The sequence below is a fragment of the Phocoena phocoena genome, chromosome 3 (assembly GCF_963924675.1).
Source record: "Phocoena phocoena chromosome 3, mPhoPho1.1, whole genome shotgun sequence".
Classification (NCBI taxonomy): Eukaryota; Metazoa; Chordata; class Mammalia; order Artiodactyla; family Phocoenidae; genus Phocoena; species Phocoena phocoena.
The window spans coordinates 116,067,389-116,090,428 of record NC_089221.1 but is presented as its reverse complement, the minus strand read 5'-3'; the positions used below and the strand labels follow the sequence as shown (position 1 = coordinate 116,090,428).

Below are 23,040 nucleotides of genomic sequence, written 5' to 3'. Positions count from 1 at the left end.
ATGGCTGCCAGCTCTTCTGTAGTCCCGGTGGTAGTGTCGGCTGCTGTGGTCCCCGCCCTGTCATCGAGCGGCGATTTCTCAAATTTGCGGGAAATTAAAAAGCAGCTGCTACTTATCGCGGGCCTTACCCGGGAGCGGGGCCTACTGCACAGTAGCAAATGGTAAGATGTCGGAGTCCGAGGGGACCGGGCTTGGATCCTCGGCCTTGGGAGTCTTTAGCTGATTCAGTTTGTGTGGGTGTTCCAGGTCTGCGGAGTTGGCCTTCTCCCTCCCGGCGTTGCCTCTGTCCGAGCTGCAGCCGCCGCCGCCTATTACAGAGGTAAGCACGTCTTCACATGGAGTGCTCCCCATCATCAGAAGGGATACTGAGTGCTCTGTCACCGGAAGGGAGCATACTGCTTAGCAGGGATGTTTGTAGGGGAAATGCAAGCATTCAAAGAGCTGGGTGTTTTAAGCGATTTTATCTGTATGTTTTTGCTGAGTTTTGAAAGACTTAGTGGGGCTCTTACTTAAGCTGGAGAGATTAGTAAACAATCCTTGCTTAAGATTTCAGCCTTTAAGGTTTTCTAGCTCAACCTAGACAGTATTCATAACGGGGAGAAGCGTCAAAGGTTTTTATTGGGTTGGCCAAAAAGTTCCTTCGGTTTTAAAATAAAACTACAAATCACGCATTTTCACCAAGAAGTTTATTGAACAATGTATTCACTGTTTCACTACCTCCTCACATTTTTCAGGCAACTTCATAATTCCATCTTACCAAAAGTTTTTATCTTTTTTTTTTCTTTTTTTTTTTTTTGCGGTACGCGGGCCTCTCACTGCTGTGGCCTCTCCCGTTGCGGAGCACAGGCTCCGGACGCGCAGGCTTAGCGGCCATGGCCCACGGGCCCAGTCGCTCCGCGGCATGTGGGATCTTCCCGGACCGGGGCACGAACTCGTGTCTCCTGCATCGGCAGGCGGACTCTCAACCATTGCGCCACCAGGGAAGCCCCGAAAACTTTTTATCTTTTTGAGCAAAGAACTGTTCCAGGTGCCTTTTACAGTCTTCCAGGGAATTGAAATTTTTTCCATTAAGAGAATTTTGTAAAGACCTAAATAAATGGAAATCCAAAGGTGCAATGTCTGGTGAATACAGCAGTTGAATCAGAACTTCCCAGACAAGCTGTAACAGTTTTTGCCTGGTCATCAAAGAAACATGCAGTCGTGCGTTATCCTGATGGGAGATTATGGGTATTCTGTTGACTAGTTCTGGAGGCTTTTCATCAAGTGCTGTTTCAGTTGGTCTAATTGGGAGCAGTACTCGTTGGAATTAATTGTTTGGTTTTCCGGAAAGGAGCTCATAATAAAGGACGCCTTTCCAATTGCGCCATATACACAACATCACCTTCTTTGGATGAAAACCGGCCTTTGGTGTGGTTGATGGTGGTTCATTTCGCTTGCTTCACGATCTCTTCTGTTCCACATTATTGTACAGTATCTATACACTTTTCATTGCCCGTCACAATTGTTTTAAAAACGGAACGTTTTCATTGCATTTAAGAGAGAAAAACACATGCGGAAAAACGGTCAAGAAGGTTTTTTTCCGCTTAACTTACGTGTAACCCAAACATCAAAGCAATTCATATAACCAGGCTGGTGCAAATGATTTTCAACTCTTGATTTGGATATTTTGAGTATATCAGCTATCTCCTGCATGGTATAACGTTGCTTGTTCTCAATTAACGTCTCAATTTGATTGCTATCAACTTCAACTGGTCTACCCAACCATGCAGCCTCATCCAGTGAGAAATCTCCTGCACGAAACTTTGCAGACCACTTTTGACACGTTCGATCAGTCGCAGCACCGTCTGCATACACTGCACAAATCTTTTTTTGCGTTTCAGTTGCATTTTTACCTTTCTTGAAATAATAAAGCATAATATGCGGAAAATGTTGCTTTTTTCCTTCTATCTTCAATATTAAAATGGCTACACAGAAGTTCACCAGTTTTGATAAGTTTTAAAAAAAGTTAACCCTGAGGGCTTCCCTGGTGGCGCAGTGGTTGAGAGTCTGCCTGCCAATGCAGGAGACACGGGTTCGAGCCCTGGTCTGGGAGGATCCCACATGCTGCTGGGCAACTAGGCCCGTGAGCCACAACTACTGAGCCTGCGGGTCTGGAGCCTGTGTTCCGCAACAAGAGAGGCCGCGTTAGTGAGAGGCCCATGCACCGCGATGAAGTGTGGTCCCTGCTTGCTGCATTTAGAGAAAGCCCTCGCACAGAAACGAAGACCCGGGCTTCCCTGGTGGCGCAGTGTTTGAGAGTTTGCCTGCGGATGTAGGGGACACGGGTTCGTGCCCTGGTCTGGGAAGATCCCACATGCCATGGAACGGCTGGGCCCATGAGCCATGGCCGCTGAGCCTGCGCGTCTGGAGCCTGTGCTCCACAATGGGAGAGGCCACAACAGTGAGAGGCCCGTGTACCGCAAAAAAAAAAAAAAAAAAAAAAAGAAACGAAGACCCAACACAGCCAAAAATAAATAATAAATAAATATTAAAAAAAAAAACCCTGATGTGACAGCTGTCACAATACACTCTAACAAAATTGTTTCAAATGAAGTTAAAAACAACTAAGCACTACTAGAGCCATCTAATGGAAAAAAACCGAATGAACTTTTTGGCCAGCCCAATACAACAGCATGAAACTGATTTTGGATCCAGACAGCTCTGGGTTCAAATCTCAGCCATACTAGTGACTTTTGGCAACTTAATTAACCTCCTGAGCCACAGTTTTCCCCATCTGTGGATAATAGTATTTACTTTGTGGGGATATTGAGACAATTAAATGAGATAGGAATACATTTTATGTATGATCTATAGTATATATGTTTGCATAGTCTGTGTCATCTGAAAGATCTTTATCATAATCCATTTTATTTTTCCTGAAGATGCCATTTCTTGATTACCACCCCCACCAACCACACACACACACACACACACACACACACACACACACACACTTAAAAACAATGAATGTTCCTTAATCCAAAAGACACAATGCAGGTGAGAGAGGCAGGAGAAGAAATAAGTAAATGGTGAGTGTACGTGAAAAAGGCCACCACAATCCTAAGCTGAATGGCCATATTTAGGACATTTTCATCCAATGAAGAAAATATTGAACATAATTTTGGTTCCAGTTTTGTGCTGGTAATATTTGGACATGAAGGATGAGGAGAATGAAATTACTAAAGTTTTAATCAACTTATCCTTAGAATTTGGGGGGATTGTATGTTTTTACCTCAAATGTGCATCATTTCATTTTTTTTTTTTACATAGAGAATTATAGCTGTGTTTTTTTGGTTTTTACAATACTAACATGCAAAACTTTGTTGAAATACAAAAAGTATAAGTAATTCCACAGCATGTTGCATTTATGTGGAAATTTAAAAGTCTGCCGAAGGAAAGGCATGTCACATATTAATGCTAGACATTTTTCATGACTTTCTCACTTTTTCCTCATATCAAATCCATATTACTGGCTCCATTTTACAGATGAAGAAGTGAATACTCAGAGAAGCTGAGTAAGTTCCCTACTAATGTCTTGAAACCAGGAAATCAAGGAGTCAGAATTTAAATCCAAGTCCCTAACACTAAAGCACATGCAATTTCCCACAACATTTGCAGAAACAATAAAAGTTTCTGAGTGCATTGGTTTAGTTTTTTAAATTTTAATGTTTTCCCCAAGCTTTTATTTTGAAAACATGTTCGGTGACCTTACTTCATAAACTAATAAATAAGTATTAGGTTTTTGGGAGGAGGAAAATAATTATCTTTTCTTACATCTTGAAATTAATGAATATTCTTGGATTTGAACTTTTGTTATCCTGTTCCTAACCACTTACATTAACTTGTCTCTCTTTTAGGAGGATGCTCAGGATATGGATGCTTACACCCTGGCCAAGGCCTACTTTGACGTTAAAGAGTATGATCGGGCAGCACATTTCCTGCATGGCTGCAATAGCAAGAAAGCCTATTTCCTGTACATGTATTCTAGATATCTGGTGAGGGCCATTTTAAGATGTCGTTCTGCTGTCAGTGAAGTATCCATATTTAGAATCCCAGTAGCAAAAGTTTAATCTTCAAATAGTTTAGGAAAAGTCTACTTGGTGAATGTACTTTATAAATACTTAGCAATAATAAAGAAGACATCGTAAGTAAAGTAAAAAAAATGATGGTACGAAAGAAAATATAAAAGTATTGGTAATATTCATTATTGACAAAGGTATGGGGCAGTAGACACTCTGTTTCAGGAGTAAAAGTAGTTTGGCGTTGGTTTGGTTGGCGTGCCTGTGGGTGAGATTTGGCACCCAGAACCATTGGGGCCTCAGCCCACCACCCACTTCTTGGTATGGGGAGATGAAACCCACGCCCCGACATGAGTGGGCCGCTGCTCTGGGCAGATTATGTCAATTTGAAATACTATGCCCAAACAATTCTTCCTTAAGAAACTTAACTTGTCCAATAGAAATACTTCAGTGTGTGCACAAGGATATATATATGTACAGGGCTGTTCATTGAAGGGTTTTTTGTAATAGACAAAAAAATTAAAAACCTAAATAACCATTAGTCAAGAAATTCATTGTTAATTTTTGCCTGAAGTATTCTTTATTATAATGTTGCAAAATGATGATTTTCTACTCCAGCACTCTCTTGAGTAGTAAATTCTAAGCAAGAGCCTGTCTTCCCCTTCTCCACTTATTTATGTATTTATCTAGTATCAGTATGGACTCAAGAATTCCTATATTTTTAATTGTTTATAATTCATTATTTCACTTTATCATTTTGATACTCAGATTATTCCAGATTTGGCCAGTGGGAGCCCCCGAATAGTTGTTTAAAATTAGTGACCAATAGTAGATGTCATTTTGGTTGGACTTTTTGGTCGAATCAGGCTGCTACAGGTTTCAGAATAAGCGGAAAAAAAGACCTATTTATTGATTTTCTCTTACAGTCTGGAGAAAAGAAGAAGGATGATGAAACAGTTGATAGCCTAGGTATGAATTTCTTTCTCTTACCTTTTGGACTAAAACAGAGGTTGCAAACTCTATAATGCCTATAGGAGCCAGGCAGGTAATATAAACATGGGAAGTGGACGGAGGAGGAGTTTGCAAATTGGAGAGCACAACTGGCTGGTTGTCACCCAACTCCCTCTGAGGGTTGCCCTGTGGGAATGTGGGCCTGGTGTTGTCAGGGGCTTTCTTCCGCTGGCCCTAACCTGTTCCCTGCAACCTGAACCTAGAAATTTAGATTTTTAGTTGAGGCTTCTGATTTTTCAGCATTGATAATTAATTCAGATTTTTAAAAACCTGTGTGGGCCTAACAAAATATGACTGCAGACCACTTATAAGTTGCAGTTTCTATAATAAAGTAAGTGGACTGTGTAAGATGTCATTGGAGGGGGCTTCCCTGGTGGTGCAGTGGTTGGGAGTCCGCCTGCCAGTGCAGGGGACATGGGTTCGTGCCCTGGTCCGGGAAGATCCCACATGCCGCGAAGCGGCTAGGCCCGTTAGCCATGGCCACTGAGGCTGCGTGTCTGGAGCCTGTGCTCCGCAACGTGAGAGGCCACAACAGTGAGAGGCCCGTGTACCGCAAAAAAAAAAAAAAAAAAAAAAAAGATGTCATTGGCCACTTGTGAGTGTTTGCTGGAAGTTCCAGGTGTAACTTTGGTTGATGCCAAAGGGAATATCTAGGTCTATGAAATGAAAAACAGCAGTCTACCCTTAGATCAGAAACTCTGTTTCTTTCCTAGGCCCACTGGAGAAAGGTCAAGTGAAAAATGAGGCTCTCAGAGAATTGAGAGTGGAGCTCAGCAAAAAACACCAGGCTCGGGAACTTGATGGATTTGGCCTTTATCTGTAAGTGTTATAGTAATTTGGAACTTATGTGAGATATTCTCCTGAGTAGAGGGGAGATGTTGTTAACTTCTGTGATCATTCCCTTCTTTCCTAGGTATGGTGTGGTGCTTCGAAAGCTGGACTTGGTGAAAGAGGCCATTGACGTGTTTGTGGAGGCTACTCATGTTTTGCCTTTGCATTGGGGAGCCTGGCTAGAGCTCTGTAACTTGATTACAGACAAGGAGATGGTAAATTGAGATGAGCTATGTGAAAAATCTTCTGCTTCAAGTCTTATGTAATTCTTTAATAATGGGGTAGGGGGAGAAAGTTTTGCTAAACCTTTCATTATAGCTACCTCTTTGCTCCTTCTCTAGTCTCTTTCACTGTTGGGATTTAGGTCTTTATTTGAAAGACTGATGTCTAGATCTTGTTTGGTAGTTGCATTTGCATTCAGTTGACTTAGAGTATCTTTTCATATTCATGTTTTCACATTCAAGTTTTACTGTAACTTGTTTTATAGACTAAATGTTATTATAGTTTCTTTCTTAATTCCAAAGATGCTATAGGAACGATTTCTCTGATATCAAGAATTGAGTTAAAAACATTTTTAATGTTTCTTCTGAGCTGTCATAGGTCTCTGTTGAGATTTAGAGATTTGTTAATTAATGAAATAATGTATATGAAATTGCTTTATAAACTGCATTGTTTTATTAGTCATTGTTAGAGAACATTGTCTACAAAGTTTATTTTGCTGTTATTCAATAGTTAATAGAAGCAACAACACACTTCCTTTTGTTGGCTCTAAAGGACCAAGGGCTGGTTGATTTTCCCCAGTAGTGATACACGCTACTACATTTGTGTCTGAAATCTCAATCTTGGTTTACTTGTATTTACCTATCTCTAACTGCCTACTAGACTTTCATTGAAAGTTTGTTTTATCTCTGAACTCAGAATATGGAAAACCAGATTTCTCATCTTGCCTACCAAATTCTCTTTCCTCCTCCCAACTTGATGGACTCTCAGTTGTATCTCTGTTTCTCAGGATGCACCCAGTCTTGACTCCTCAGAGTCATATTTTGTCTCTTCCCTTTCTCTTATTTCCCTTTATCTAGTCGGTCGCCAGACATTGCCATGGTTACCTTCTTGTCTGCATCTCTTTCTCTTGGTTTCCTTTGCTGTCTTGGTTATCATCTCAAATTTGGATTACTTAAAAGTAATAAATACTTTCTATCTTAGCTTTCCCATTTTTATACTCCCATTTCCAAGCCATCTGGCATACTGTTTCCAAACTTATTCTTAAAGTACCCATGTCATCATGTCATTCTCCTGTCAAAAATTGCAGTGGTTTCCTGTTGCATCCCATTTCCTGTTGCAGCATAGGACCCACCCTATCAGTTCAGTCTTATTTTTCCACTTCTTCCCAACTCATAGCCTCCCCTCAAACTGAGCTAGTTGCCTCATTCTATTTACCCACACTCATTATGACTGTTTTTCCTCTATTTTTGTTGTCCTTACCTAGAATGTTGTCTTTTTTCTCTTCCTCTCCCTTTTTCTCTTCAGTTTCTACCCATCCTCCAAGGCTCGCCTCAAATCCTGTCGTTTCTTTGAAGCTGTCCCCAGCTAGACCATTCCTCCCTATTCCTTCCTATTGTGCTTTGAGTCCTGTTCACTTAATTGAACTGCCCTGTGTTCATTATTAGGTACTCTAATAAAATTTTGGTGATAAATTCTTTTAGACAATATAGTTCCTAGATGTTCATTTGGGAGAGAGGTCAAAGTATATTAAGTGTGTTCCTCTCTCTCCTGCTGCCAGCTGAAGTTCCTGTCTTTGCCAGACACCTGGATGAAAGAGTTTTTTCTGGCTCATATATACACAGAGTTGCAGTTGATAGAGGAGGCCCTGCAAAAGTATCAGAATCTCATTGATGTGGGCTTCTCTAAGAGCTCATATATTGTTTCCCAAATTGCAGTTGCCTATCACAATATCAGAGGTGAGTGAATAAGGACAACGAAATACCATCAAACCCTGAAGGTAGTGCTGTGTTGTTTTCTGAATTCTCTGTCTTCTTTCTGCAGATATCGACAAAGCCCTCTCTATTTTTAATGAACTAAGGAAACAAGACCCTTACAGGATTGAAAATATGGACACATTCTCCAACCTTCTTTATGTCAGAGTGAGCTCCTTCCTTTGCTTGGACTTAAGCTCTTTTGTGCTTTGATCTCCTGGGTTGGATTGTCACCTAGTAGCATTAGCTACAAGAAAAATTATGTAGGGGTTCCTTTTTCATGCTTAGATCGTCTTTCTTTTCTTTCAGAGCATGAAATCTGAGTTGAGTTATCTGGCTCACAACCTTTGTGAGATTGATAAATATCGTGTAGAAACATGCTGTGTAATTGGTAAGAGTCACCACCTTTTTTCATCTTTATTGTGAGTAATCCAAATGTAAAAATAACAATAATATAAAAGTGTCAAAAGAAAAAAAGGGAATTCCCTGGCGGTCCAGTGGTTAGGACTCCGTGCATCCACTGCAGGGGACATGGGTTCGATGCCTGGTCGGGGAACTGGGATCCTGCATTCCTGCATGCCTCACAGCACAGCCAAAAAAAATAAGTGTCAAAGGTAACAAAATTCGGACTTCCCTGGTGGCGCAGTGGTTAAGAATCCGCCTGCCAATGCAGGGGACAGGGGTTCGAGCCCTGGTCCAGGAAGATCCCACATGCCGCGGAGCAACTGGGCCCTTGCTCCATAACTACTGAGCCTGTGCTCTAGAGCCCATGTGCCACAACTACTGAGCCTGTGTGCCACAACTACTGAGCCCACGTGCCTAGAGTCCGTGCTCCACAACAGAGAAGCCACTGTAATGAGGAGCCCACGCACCACAACAAAGAGTAGCCCCCACTCACCACAACTAGAGAAATGCCGTGCGCAGCAACGAAGACTCAACGCAGCCAAAAATAAATAAAATAAGTTTATTTAAAAAAAAAAAAAGGTAACAAAATTATATACAATAGAATGTGAAGGATCACTGTAATCCCACCCCCAATATTGGTGGATATGACTCCAGAATATTTTTCTGTGTGAGTACTAAAAATGGTGTATGTGTGTGTGTATGGTTTGCTTGCAAAAACTGTATCACTATACACACTGCTTTGTAATGTCCTTTTTTTTTTTTTAACATCTTTATTGGGGTATAATTGCTTTACAATGGTGTGTTAGTTTCTGCTTTATAACAAAGTGAATCAGCTATACATATACATATGTTCCCATATGTCTTCCCTCTTGCGTCTCCCTCCCTCCCACTCTCCCCATCCCACCTCTCCAGGCTGTCACAAAGCCCTGAGCTAATATCCCTGTGCCTTGCGGCTGCTTCCCCCTAGCTATCTACCTTACTACGTTTGTTAGTGTGTATATGTCCATGACTCTCTCTCGCCCTGTCAAAACTCACCCTTCCCCCTCCCCATATCCTCAAGTCCGTTCTCCAGTAGGTCTGCGTCTCTATTCCTGTCTTACCCCTAGGTTCTTCATGACATTTTTTTCCCTTAAATTCCATATATATGTGTTAGCATACGGTATTTGTCTTTTTCTTTCTGACTTACTTCACTCTGTATGACAGACTCTAGGTCTATCCATCTCATTACAAATAGCTCAATTTCATTTCTTTTTAAGGCTGAGTAATATTCCATTGTGTATATGTGCCACATGTAATGTCCTTTTTTTTAACCTAACAATATATCTTTTCCATCTTTCCATGCTAGTACATGTAGAGTTGTATTGTATTATTTTTGATGGCTATTTAGTATTTTATTATATAGATGTGCCATTATTTTTATTTAATCATTTTCTGTTGTATAAGTTGTGGCTAGTGTTTGTTAACATAAAAATTGCTTCAGGAAACATCTTTGTATGTATATATTTATTTTTGCATGTTTATGCAACTATTTCTGTATAATTAGTTCCTTGAAAGGCTGGATCAAAAACGTGTGTATTTTTTATATATATATGTGGGTTTTTTATTTTAGTAAATTTATTTTATCTATTTTATTTTTGGCTGCGTTGGGTCTTTGTTGCTGCACGCGGGCTTTCTCTAGTTGTGGTGAGCGGGGGCTACTCTTCGTTGTGGTGCGTGGGCTTCCCATTGTGGTGGCTTCTCTTGTTGCAGAGCACGGGCTCTAGGCACGTGGGCTTCAGTAGTTGTGGCGCACAGGCTTAGTTGCTCGGCGGATGTGGGATCTTCCTGGACCAGGGCTCGAACCTGTGTCCCATTCATTGGCAGGCGGATTCTTAACCACTGCGCCACCAGGGAAGTCCCTGTATTTTTAAATTATTATTTTATTTGTTTATTATTATTATTATTTTTTGCGGTATGTGGGCCTCTCACTGTTGTGGCCTCTCCCGTTGCAGAGCACAGGCTCCGGATGCATAGGCTCAGCGGCCATGGCCCACGGGCCCAGCCGCTCTGCGGCATGTGGGATCCTCCCGGACTGGGGCACGAACCCGTGTCCCCTGCATTGGCAGGCGGATTCTTAACCACTGCGCCACCAAGGAAGCCCCTATTTATTTATTTTTTAGCTGTGTCGGGTCTTAGTGCGACAAGCGGGGTCTTTGTTGAGGCATGCAGGATCTTCTGTTGTGGCGTGGGCTCTTTGTTGTGGCACACGGGCTTCTCTCTAGCTGTGGTGCGTGGGCTCCAGAGTGCATGGGCTCTGTAGTTGTGGCGTGCGGGCTCCAGAGCACGTGGACTCTAGTTTGCAGCATGCAGGCTCAGTAGTTGTGGCGCACAGCCTAGTTGCCCCATGTCATGTGGGATCTTAGTTCCCTGACCAGGGATCGAACCCACATCCCCTGCATTGGAAGGCAGATTCTTTACCACTGGACCACCAGGGAGGTCCCAAAGCCTGTGTATTTTAAACGTACTAATATTACTAAAATGTTTGTAAGAATTTCCAATCCTATGAAAAGAGATGGGAGTGTATCTTTTTCTGTATCAGGGTGTCTCACTCTTGGCTCTATTGACATTTTTGGCTGATAATTTCTTTTGTGGGGGTCTGTCCTATACATTGCAGGGTGTTAGAAATATACCCAGCTCTACCCACTAGATGTCAGTAACCTCCTTCCCCCAGTTGTGCAGATAAAGCCAAATAACCTCTTGGGGTCAGAATCATCCTTGGTTGAGAACCATGGCCCTATGTACTTGGCCACACTACTGTGACCTGATAATCAGTTGACATAAGTAGATGAATGGCCACTCTTGGATAAAAGTAAGCTTGGTTGGTTGTGATTGAAAGCCTAAGTTTCCTGGAGATGAAAGACCCTGTTCCTGGGTCTTTGGTGACACTGCATTGAGAACATACATTTGTATGTTAGGATGTTGTTAGTAAACTGATAGAATTTCAATTCAGTCATTCAATAAATATTTCCAGACCTTTAGGAAGTTGTAGTATAGTATGGGAAATAAATATTAAAAAAAGAAAAATCCGGGCTTCCCTGGTGGCGCAGTGGTTGAGAGTCCGCCTGCCGATGCGGGGGACGCGGGTTCATGCCCCGGTCTGGGAAGATCCCACATGCCGTGGAGCGGCTGGGCCCGTGAGCCATGGCCGCGGAGCCTGTGCTCCGCAACGGGAGAGGCCACAGCAGTGAGAGGCCGCGTACCAAAAAAAAAAAAAAAAAAAAAAAAAAAAGAAAAATCCTATGGCAACATAGGTAAGAGGAACAAATAATCTTTTCAATATCAGAGCATTGTGAATGAAGTATAACGTCTGTTAAAGTGAGGATGGAACTCCAGTTTATTCAGAAAACATCTTTTGAACATCTTCTGAGTGCCAGATATGGTGGTTTGTGTTGCAGTACCTACCCCATTACCTACTGAGGAAGACCAGTAAGAAACAACTGTAATATAGTGGGTTGAGGATTATGATTGAAGTAAACATAGGATGCTAAGAGAGTACATAGGAAAGGTAGCTAATCCAGTCTAGTTAGGGAAGGCTTCTTGAGAAGGTGATACCTGAAGGATGGGCAGGAGTGAAAGAGTTCACTAAAGGAGGAAATGGATTGACTTGGGAAGGGTATTGCAGTGCAGAGGCATTGAAGTGTGAAACAGACAGTGATCCTGAAATAGTTTAGTGTCCTGAAGCATGGTGTGGGAGGAGGGAATGTATGAACGGGGCCAGATCTTGAAGAGCCTTTTGTGCCTTACTAAAAGTTTGGATTTTATTCTTAAGGCAGGAGAAGTCTTCTGAAGGATTTTAAACCAGAGAATGATAAATGTTTTTAGATTTTCATTTTCAAATGATAACTGGAGACAGTGTGCTGGGAGGATTAGAAAAAGGGCAAGACCAACAAGGAGGCTTTTGCAATAATCCAGTCTAGAGATGATGAGAGCCCAAGCTGAGGTATTGGCAGGAGGAATGAAGAGAAGCGATTAGATTTAGAAGATATTTAGGAAGTAGAACTTAGAGGAATTGGTGAATGGGTAACCAGATTGATAACAGTGTCCTTCACCTGAAGAAAAGAAATAGAGGTAGGGGAGATAATAACTGTTCCTTTTTTAGCATACTAACTTAAAGCCAGTTAAAATCAAAGGATATGGGCTTCCCTGGTGGTGCAGTGGTTGAGAGTCCACCTGGCGATACAGGGGACACGGGTTCGTGCCCCGGTCCAGGAAAATCCCACATGCCGCGGGGTGGCTGGGCCCGTGAGCCATGGCCGCTGAGCCTGCGCATCCGGAGCCTGTGCTCCACAACAGGAGAGGCCACAGCAGTGAGAGGCCCGCGTACCGCAAAAAAAAACCAAGCAGAACAAAATCAAAGGATACGTACATACGAAGAGTAATGCTTTAGGAGTTTCTTTTTTTTTATTTTATGTATTTATTTATTTTTTGGCCATGCCTTGTGGCTTGCAGGATCTTATTTCCCAGACCAGGGTTTGAACCCGGGCCCTCGGCAGTGAGAGTGCGGAGTCCTAACCACTGGACTGCCAGGGAATTCCCATCTGGTTTTTTAAATAATCGTTTGATTGGTAAACTTCTTAATGAACTGTTTTTTCTTCAGTGTATCTGTAATGCCTAGCGAAGTTCCTGACTTATGGTCAATAAATGTTTGTTGAATTCAGCCCACCTATCTTAAAAATCAAGAAAAAGGAACATTAGATATGACAAAAAATATATTTCAGCTTTCACAAAGGAGAAAGAAGGGTGGAGAGAGAAGAGAAGAAACTGAAGACCTGAAAGAGAATGAAACCACTTAAGAATAGAGTGATGGCAAGAATCTCCTACTTGTTTAGTCCTTGCTTCTGCAGTTATATCTTGATGTGAATTGAATGCTTCCTCTGCATCTTTTCTGGAGTCCCAGTCTCTTTACACACACACACACACACACACACACACACACACACACACACACAAATACGTATATGTATGTGTATTTATATATGTATATATTACAGTATAGCATGGTTAAGATTTGGACTCTGGAACAAAACTGCCCAAGTTTAAATCTTGGTTTTGTTACTAACTAGCTGTGTGACATTGGATTTAACTTCTGTGCACTATACTTTCCTCATCCATAAAGGGATAATAACAGTAGAACATTCTCCCATGTATTCATTGTGAGGAGTAAGTAAATTAACATATAAAAAGCACTTATAACAATGTAAGTTGCCCAGCACATTGTAATCATTCAGTACATTTTAGCTGTTCCAACTGGTCAGAAAATCTCATCTACTTAATCTTTGCCCAGAACTTGCCTGTTCTGACTTCCTTAACACCTCCTTTGTCATCCTGACTCCTTTAGCAGCTAAAGCTTATACCCTTGCTACCACTACTTCACTTCTCCTGTTCTATTACAGAAGTTAACCTTTGGACAATCTGCCTAGAGTTTGCTTATTCCTCTGTCTCTGGGTCTGAGTCAGTGGCAGAAGCAAAGGTATCCATTTATAGGACATAAAAGCCTCCATCTTGCTTTTTTCCCAGGTGAATGTGAACTTGAATGATCTTAAGTGATACAGACAATTGTTATAAATAATTTCTCCTGAAGCAAACTGACAGCTGAATCTAGACAAATTAAAAGCAAAGACAAACGCATATATAGAAATCTTATTACTTGTTTTTTACCAAAGTGGAATTGTATAATTTCTCTGCAATTTGCTCTCTCCGTTTGACAGTATATCATTATCTCTGTAAATTAGTATATATACATTTAAATCCATCTTTTTATCTAAATTGCACATGCAATTTATACATAAAGGAGATTTTTTTAAAGTGCAGGGTTTTTTTCCCTCACTGCACCTTTCCTCCTTTAACATACTTGTGTTAGCATGTCCCATACCACATGAAACATACACATATGCAGGGTTTAATGGGCTGTTTGCTTACAAAAATAGGATCATATTACACACATTTCTCTGTATTTTACTTTTCTCACTCAACAATATCTCATGAAAAATCCCTCAGAGTCTTGGTATATCTCAAATTGTTTTTTCTTCTTTTCTTCTTTTTTATTTTTATTTATTTAAATGAATTTATTCATTTATTTAATTTTTGGCTGCACTGGGTCTTTCCTGCTGCACGCGGGTTTTCTCTAGTTGTGGCGAGCGGGGGCTACTCTGTTGTGGTGCGCTCGCTTCTCTTGTTGTGGAGCATGGGCTCTAGGCACGCAGGCTCAGTAGTTGTGGCTTATGGGCTTAGTTGCTCCATGACATGTGGGATCTTCCCGGACCAGGGCTCGAACCCGTGTCCCCTGCATTGGCAGGCGGATTCTTAACCACTGCGCCACCAGGGAAGCCCTCTTCTTTTTTTAAAAATTGAGGTATAGTTGATTTATAGTATTAGTTTCAGGTGTACAACATAGTGATTCAAGTTTTTTATAGATTATACTCCGTTTAAAGTTCTATAAAATATGGGCTATATTCCCTGTGCTGTACAGTATTTCCTTGTAGCTTATTTATTTTACACGTAGTAGTTTGTACGTCTTAATCCCCTATGCCTATTTTGCCCTCTCCACTTCCCTCTCCCGATAGGTAACCACTAGTTTGTTCTCTTTATCTGTGAGTCTGTTTCTGTTCTGTTATATTCATTCATTTGTTTTATTTTTTAGATTCCATGTATAAGTGATAATAGATAGTTTGTCTTTATCAAATTGACATTTCACTAAGCATAATACCTTCCAGATCCATCCATGTTGTTGCAAATGGCAAATTTTCATTCTTTTTAATGGCTGAGTAGTAGTCCATTATGTATGTATACCACATCTTCTTTATCCATTCCTCTGTTGATGGACACTTAGGTTGCTTCCATATCTTGGCTATTGTAAGTAATGCTGCTGTGAACATTGGGGTACATGTATCTTTTCAAATTTGTGTTTTTGTTTTCCTTGAATATATACCCAGAAGTGGAATTGCTAGATCATATCGTAGTTCTGTTTTCAGGTTTTTGAGGAACCTCCATACTGTTCTCCCTAGTGGCTGCACCAATTAACATTCCTACCAACAGTGTACAAATGTTCCCTTCTCTCCACATCCTCACTAACATTTGTTATTTGTGGTCTTTTTGATGATAGCCATTCTGACAGTTGTGAGGTGATATCTCATTGTGGTTTTGATTTGCTTTCCTTTTTAAAAAAAAAAAAAAATTATTTATTTATTTTTGGCTGCGTAGGGTCCTTGTTGCTGCACGTGGGCTTTCTTTTAGTTGCGGTTTTCTTCTAGGAGTTGCTGCACATGGGCTTTCTTTTAGTTGGGGGCTACTCTTCGTTGTGGTGTGTGGACTTCTTATTGCGGTGGCTTCTCTTGTTGCGGAGCACGGGCTCTAGGCACGCGGGCTTCAGTAATTGTGGTGCATGGTCTCAGTAGTTGTGGCTTATGGACTCTAGAGTGCAGGGTCAATAGTTGTGGCACACGGGCTTAGTTGCTCTGCGGCATGTGGGATCTTCCTGGACCAAGGCTCAAACCCGTGTCCCCTGCATTGGCAGGCGGATTCTTAACCACTGCGCCACCAGGGAAGCCCCATGATTTGCTTTTCTGATGATTAATGATATTGAGCATCTTTTCATGTGCCTATTGGCCATCTGTACGTCTTCTTTGGAAAAATGTCTATCAAGTCTTCTGACCATTTCTTGACTGGGTTGTTTGTTTTTTTGATATTAAGTTGTATGAACTGTTTATATATTTTGGATATCATTTGCAAATATTTTCTCCCATTCAGTAAGTTGTCTTTTTGTTTTGTTTTAATTAATTTATTTATTTTGGCTGCATTGGGTTTTTGTTGCTGTGCACAGGCTTTCTCTAGTTGTGACAAGCAGGGGCTACTCTTTGTTGTGGTTCACAGGCTTCTCATTGTGGTGGCTTCTCTTGTTGTGGAGCATGGGCTCTAGGCGCGCAGGCTTCAGTACTTGGGCTCGTGGGCTCTAGAGCATGGACTCAGTTGTTGTGGTGCATGGGCTTAGTTGCTCCACGGCATGTAGGATCAAACCCATGTCCCCTGCATTGGCGGGCGGATTCTTAACCACTGTGCCACCAGGGAAGTCCCTGTCTTTTCGTTTTGTTGATTGTTTTGTTTGCTGTGCAAAAGCTTTTCAGTCTAATTAGGTCACATTTGTTTATTTTTGCTTTTGTTTCCTTTGCCTTAGGTGATGGATCCAAAAAAGTATTGCTATGATTCCTGTCAAAGAGTGTTTTGCCTCTGTTTTCTCCTAGGAGTTTTAATGGTTTCTGTTCTTACATTTAGATCTTTAATCCATTTTGAGTTTATTTTTTTATATGGTATGAGAAAGTGTTCTAATTTCATTCTTTTACATGTAGCTGTCTAGTTTTCCCAGCATCACTTATTGGAGATGGTCTTTTCCCCATTGTATATTCTTGCCTCCTTTGTCATGATTAATTGACCATAAGTGTGTGAGTTTCTGGACCAGTACCATACTGTTTTGATCACTGTAGCTTAGTAGTATAGTCTGAAGTCAGGGAATGTGATGCTTCCTGTTTTGTTCTTCTTTCTCAAGATTGTTTTGGCTGTTCAAGGTCTTTTGTGTTCCCATACAAATTTTGGGATTATTTGTTCTGGTTCTGTGAAAAATCCCATTGGTATTTTTTTAAAAAATATTTATTTATTTATTTGGCTGCGCTGGGTCTTAGTTGCAGCACATGGAATATTCATTGCTGCGTGTGGCGTCTTTGTTGCAGCATGCAGGATCTTTAGTTGTGGCATGTGGGATCTTTAGTTGTGGCATGCGGGATCTTGTTCCCTGACCAGGGATTAAATCCGGGCCCCCTGCAATGGGAGCCCAGAGTCTTAACCACTGTACCACCAGGGAAGTTCCACCGTTGGTATTTTGTTAGGGATTGCATTGAATCTGTAGATTGACTTGGGTAGTATGGTCATTTTAATAATATTAATGGTTCAAATCCATAAACAAAGTATATCTTTCTGTTTGTGTCTTAATTTTCTTTCATCAGTGTATTATAGTTTTCTGAGTACAAGTCTTTTAACTCCTTAATTAGATTTACTCCTAGGTATTTTATTTTTTTGGATGTGATTGTAAATGGGATTGTTTCATTAATTTCTCTTTCTGGTAGTTTGTCATTAGTGTATAGAAATGCAACAGATTTCTGTATTAATTTTGTAGTGTGCAACTTTACTGAATTCATTGATGAGCTCTAGTAATTTTTTGGTGACATCTTTAGGATTTTCTATGTATAGAATCATGTCATCTGTAAACAGTGGCAGTTTTACTTCTTTCTTTCTAATTTGGATTCCTTTTATTTCTTTTTCTTATCTGATTGCTGTGGCTAAGACTTCGAGTACTACATTGAAAAAAGTCACAAAAGTGGGCATCCTTGATTTTTTTCCTGATCTTAGAGGAAAAGTTTTTAGCTTTTCACCTTTGAGTATGATGTGAGTTGAGTAGATGTTATCATATATGGCCTTTATTATGTTGATGTTCCCTCTATACCTACTTTGTGGAGAGTTTTTATCATAAATGCATGTTGAATTTTGTCAAAAGCTTTTTCTGTATCAAGACGATCATATAATTTTTATTCTTCATTTTGTTAGTGTGGTGTATCACATTGATTGATTTGCAGATATTGAACCATCCTTGCATCCCTGGGATAAATCCCACTTGATCATGATGTATGATCCTTTTAATGTATTGTTGGATTCAGTTTGCTAATACTTTATTGAGGATCTTTTCATCTATGTTCATTAGTGATATTGGCCTGTAATTTTCTTTTTTTGTGGTATCTTTGGTTTTGGTGTCAGGGTGATGCTGGCTTTGTAGAATGAGTTTGGAAACATTTCTTCCTCTGCAATTTTTTGGAATAATTTGGAAAAGATAAGTGTTAGCTCTTATCTAAATGTTTGGTAAAATTCACCTGTGAAGCCATCTGGTTCTGGACTTTTTTTGTTGGATGTTGTTTTATTACTGATTCAATTTCATTACTGGTAATTGGTCTGTTCATATTTTCTACTTATTCCTGGTTTAATCTTGGGAGCTTATACATTTCTAGGAATATGTCCATTTCTTCTAGGTTGTCCATTTTATTGGTATATATTAAAAATAGCTTTATTGAGGGATAATTTACATAACATAAAATTTACTTATTTTAAGTTTACAGTTCACTGAGTTTTTGCTAATTTATACAGTTGTGTAACCATAATCATAATCCAGTTTAGAACACTCCATCATCCCAAAAAGTTCCCTTGGGTCTATTTGCAGTCAGCCCTACTCCCAATCCCCAGCAGATCTGCCTTCTCTCTGTATAGTTTTGCATTTTCTGGAAATTTCATATAAGTGGAATCTTGGAATATTTAGTCTTATTGTCTAGCTTTTTTCACTGAGCTCTTTTTCGAGGTTTGTCCATGTTGCAACATATGTCAGTAGTTCTTCTCTTTTTACTGCTGAAAAGTGTTTCGTTGTCTGGATATATACTACATTTCGTTTATCCATTTACTAGTTAGTATAAGAAAGATGGCCTTTATTCCCTTTCTTCAAAGAAAATTTTTTATAGAATCTTAAAATCTTTCATATATTCTTTTTAAGACCAATTATAATAGAACTTCCTTGATTCTTGTGGAAGAGGGGAGTTCAGAGTGCTACCTTTTTAATCCTTTAGGTACCTCCTTAGAAACCTAGGAAGATAGTTGGAAAACCACCAATCTAAAGCATACTCTAGGAATTTCCTACCCTTTATTAAGGAAATATATGTATAAATGCTATATTGAGAGGAAATAAAATGAAGAAAATCTTTGTGGTGTTAGGAAACATTTTTTTTTTAAAAAAACCAGAATGTGTGATAGATAAAATATATTTTCCAAGGGAATGATGATGTTGCCCATATGTAGAATTTGGCTTTTCTGCAAGGACTTTGGGGGAATGGGTTATGGTTCATGCCTACTCTGTGGAATGCTGCCTATTTTAGTGACTTATTTTTGCCTTTCTAGTTATTTATATATTTTGTTTGTTTGTCTTTCAATTAGGCAATTATTATAGTTTGCGTTCTCAGCATGAGAAAGCAGCCTTGTATTTCCAGAGGGCACTGAAATTGAATCCTCGGTATCTTGGTGCCTGGACGCTGATGGGACATGAGTACATGGAAATGAAGAACACATCTGCTGCTATTCAGGCTTATAGGTGAGCATTTAGTTGGAGGGGGAGATGGAGCAGATTGTTGTGATTTTAGGAGTCTCTATTGAGCCTGCAAGTCGCTAACTTTGATTCTGCTCTCTTACCAGTCTCTCTTCCATTTCTTAGGCATGCTATTGAGGTCAATAAGCGGGACTACAGAGCCTGGTATGGCCTTGGGCAGACCTATGAAATCCTTAAGATGCCATTTTATTGCCTTTATTATTATAGACGGGCCCACCAGCTTCGGTAAGTCGGGCCACTTGATGATGTGTTTGTTGTGGGAAGGACTGACACTCTTCTTTCTCTTTTGATAGATATTAAAGAATCACAGTGAATGGTTTTGACTCTTAGAGACCTAAATTTAAACATGCCATATGTTGTTTAGTCATTTTTATGTAGTGTATTCTACTAACGTGTTAATAGTATAATTGTGAACACAAAATAATATAATTACATGAAGTATTGGATTAAAGCCCATTCCCTTCATAGCTTTGAAATAGTGGTGGTGGTTCCTCAAGGGAGGACTTCAGTTTTTGCTTGGATTTCCTATTTCTCTTCCCTCTCAGGCCCAATGATTCTCGTATGCTGGTCGCTTTAGGAGAATGTTATGAGAAACTCAATCAACTAGTGGAAGCCAAAAAGGTATCTGAAATTGGGTCCTGAAGAGTTTGTGTGGAAATCTGCTGTTTGGATGAGGGGTTGAGCTATCTGTGCTTAATTTTCCTTCATGTAGATCTATCTACATAGGGAAGTCTGAATATTTATAGGCACATAGGGTGTATAAAGCAAAGTGGGGCTGACATCATTAGTGGGAATGTTAGTATGTAGCCTGGACCTATCAGATCTGGTAAAAATGCTTTGTATTCTTCAAGTCTGAACTTCTGGGAGGCTTGCAGGACCTGAGTCTCTGTGTGATTAGTCATGGCACATGGGGCAGTGGTTGAAGTGACCAGTTTATTTATTTTTTTGACAGTGCTATTGGAGAGCTTATGCCGTGGGAGATGTGGAAAAGATGGCTCTGGTGAAACTGGCAAAGTGAGTGAAAGAGTGACACACTAGTGATATTTCTGTTGGCTTCTCTGGTGAGGTGGGTCCTGCACATTCTAGAGCTTCCCATCCATCATCTACATGAATGAGGGGGTGTAGCACAGTGTATGATTACTGGTCTGGAAATTTAGCCATCTTGACTCAAGAGAATGCTACTTCTCTTTGAAGAGGAATTATTTTCCTATTTGGAAAATTCAAGAATGAATTGAAAGAAATGAAATTTTTATGTCAGAGCAGTCTAGGAAAACTACTTTAGGTACTAATCTCCTCCTGATAAGGCCCAGGAAAATAAGGAATAACTCAGAAATGATAAGGAAAGAGGTTCTTAAATGCAATTTCATTCCTGCCAGTTCTTTTCTGGATTCTTACAAAAAATCTGAATTGCTTGGTATCTTTTTTAATCTCACTCAGGGTATTACCAGGGAATTTTTGCAATGGTATATTATCCAGCTTAAGTGTTTACTAACTTTCCCTCCATCACCAGTAGCAGAGTAATGATTCTAAGCTTTGATGAAGTAACCACCACCTCTGGGCACTAATACTATTCTGGGTCCCACTGTGTCATTTATGTCAAAATTTATACTTGTCTATGTATTATCATTTTTTTATCTTAACTGTGTGCTTTTACTTTTTATCACTAGCTTGCTTTGAGATATGATTTATACTTAAAGACCAATTTCTTTTGTAGGCTTCATGAACAGTTGACTGAGTCAGAACAGGCAGCCCAATGTTACATCAAATATATCCAAGATATCTATTCGTGTGGGGTATGTGTCATGAGCATGAGAATTGGGTTGCTGATCTTATTCTTGTCACCTCAGTCATTCTTGATTTCCTTATCTAGGAAATAGTGGAACACTTGGAGGAGAGCACTGCTTTCCGCTATCTGGCCCAGTATTATTTTAAGTGCAAGCTGTGGGATGAAGCTTCAGCTTGTGCCCAAAAGTGCTGTGCATTCAATGATGTGAGTATCAGTTCTTTAGTAAAAGGTTTGGATTTTAGGTTCTAGCACATGACTTTACTATGATCTGGGGGTGGAAAGTGGAAGGTGATTAAGAGGGTGAGTGGTTTGCATTCAATCTGTAGATTGCTTTGGGTAGTATAGTCATTTTCACAATATTGATTCTTCCAATCCAAGAACATGGTCTATTTCTCCATCTGTTTAAGTCATCTTTGATTTCTTTCCTCAGTGTTTAATAGTTTTCTGAGTACAGGTCTTTCACCTCCTTAGGCAGGTTTATTCCTAGGTATTTTATTCTTTTTGTGTGATGGCAAATGGGGTTGTTTCCTTAATTTCTCTGATTTTTCATTGTTGGTGTATTGGAATGCCAGAGATTTCTGTGCATTAATTTTGTATCCTGCAACCTTACCAAATTAATTGATTAGTTCTAGTAGTTTTCTGGGGGCATCTTTAGGATTTTCTATGTATAGTATCACGTCATCTGCAAACAGTGACAGTTTTACTTCTTCTCTTCCAATTTGTATTCCTTTTATTTCTTCTTCTTCTCTGATTGCCATGGCTCAAGAGGGAGGGGATATGGGGACATATGTATGCATATGGCTGACTCACTTTGGTGTGCAATAGAAACTAACACAGTATTGTGAAACAATTATACTCCAATAAAGATTAAAAAAAAAATAAAACAGGGTGACTGGAAAGGCTACCTTGTTCTGTGGAACTTGGTATGTCAGTATTTTAGAAACTGTTTTTGAGAAAAGCCTTGGACATATTTTGACACATTTGCCTGACTTTGTTTCAGACCCGGGAAGAAGGTAAGGCCTTGCTCCGGCAAATCCTACAGCTTCGGAACCAAGGCGAGACTCCCTCCACCGAGATGCCTGCTCCCTTTTTCCTCCCTGCTTCACTGTCTGCTAACAACACTCCTACACGCAGAGTTTCTCCACTCAACCTGTCTTCAGTCACACCATAGTTGGCTACTTTCAAGCCAGCGCATTGCCAGACCCATATTAAGCCTTACCTCCATGTAAAGAACAGCCACGTCTATTCTTCCAAGGACCTTAGTTCTTTTTGTTTGTACACATGGAAACAGCTCCTTGGGGAGTTTATAGAATCACCTGCACAGTAGACTGACAGAAGAATCCTGGCAGGAACAGATACTGTCTTTGCCAGTTTGAAGCACTTCTATCTCCCTTCTGTTCAGAGTGGCTATAGATCTTGGCCTTTTTCCCCAGACCTTTTTGCCCCCCCAAAACATCCCTTTAACAGCACTTTAGCACAGGCAAGGCTACAGGGACAAAGTTTAAATGCTGCTGGGAGTGGGAGATTTCTTTAGAGAGGCAAGGAAGAAAGAAGGGAGAATAGCTTGCAACTCTACCCTCTGCTGATAGTAGGGCACTGGATACCCTAGGAAGGTCAGGGCACTGGATAGACATGACTCATCATTCTTTGATTTGCTGAGCATGACTATTCTGATATCAGAGATTAGGTTTAAATGGGGTGAAGGTATACTTTTGTTCTTCTGCCGTTTTTTTTTTTTTTTTTTTTTGGCGG

At 40.2% G+C, this 23,040-nt stretch overlaps 1 protein-coding gene and 1 non-coding gene across 2 annotated transcripts; both read left to right on the top strand.

The window, feature by feature from the left end:
- Nucleotides 1-22,459, top strand: CDC23 (cell division cycle 23). The gene is made up of 16 exons (XM_065874479.1): nucleotides 1-161; nucleotides 247-319; nucleotides 3,897-4,034; nucleotides 4,985-5,027; nucleotides 5,783-5,888; nucleotides 5,983-6,115; nucleotides 7,681-7,858; nucleotides 7,944-8,041; nucleotides 8,183-8,264; nucleotides 19,334-19,487; nucleotides 19,608-19,727; nucleotides 20,048-20,123; nucleotides 20,455-20,516; nucleotides 21,217-21,295; nucleotides 21,373-21,492; nucleotides 22,289-22,459. The coding sequence occupies exons 1-16, from the start codon at nucleotides 1-3 to the stop codon at nucleotides 22,457-22,459; spliced, it is 1,794 nt and encodes a 597-aa protein (XP_065730551.1).
- On the top strand, nucleotides 4,291-4,412 carry LOC136121794 (small nucleolar RNA ACA64). The gene has a single exon (XR_010655803.1). It is a non-coding gene; the product is annotated as a small nucleolar RNA ACA64 (small nucleolar RNA).
- Nucleotides 22,460-23,040: the final 581 nt, after the last annotated feature.

Bases quoted from the DNA above. Each gene is read 5' to 3' on its own strand.
- CDC23 (XM_065874479.1), top strand. From the start codon at position 1: ATGGCTGCCAGCTCTTCTGTAGTCCCGGTGGTAGTGTCGGCTGCTGTG. The intron at 5,028-5,782 runs GTATGAATTTCT...TTTCTTTCCTAG, and splicing joins TGAAACAGTTGATAGCCTAG to GCCCACTGGAGAAAGGTCAA. The intron at 19,488-19,607 runs GTGAGCATTTAG...TCCATTTCTTAG, and splicing joins GCTGCTATTCAGGCTTATAG to GCATGCTATTGAGGTCAATA.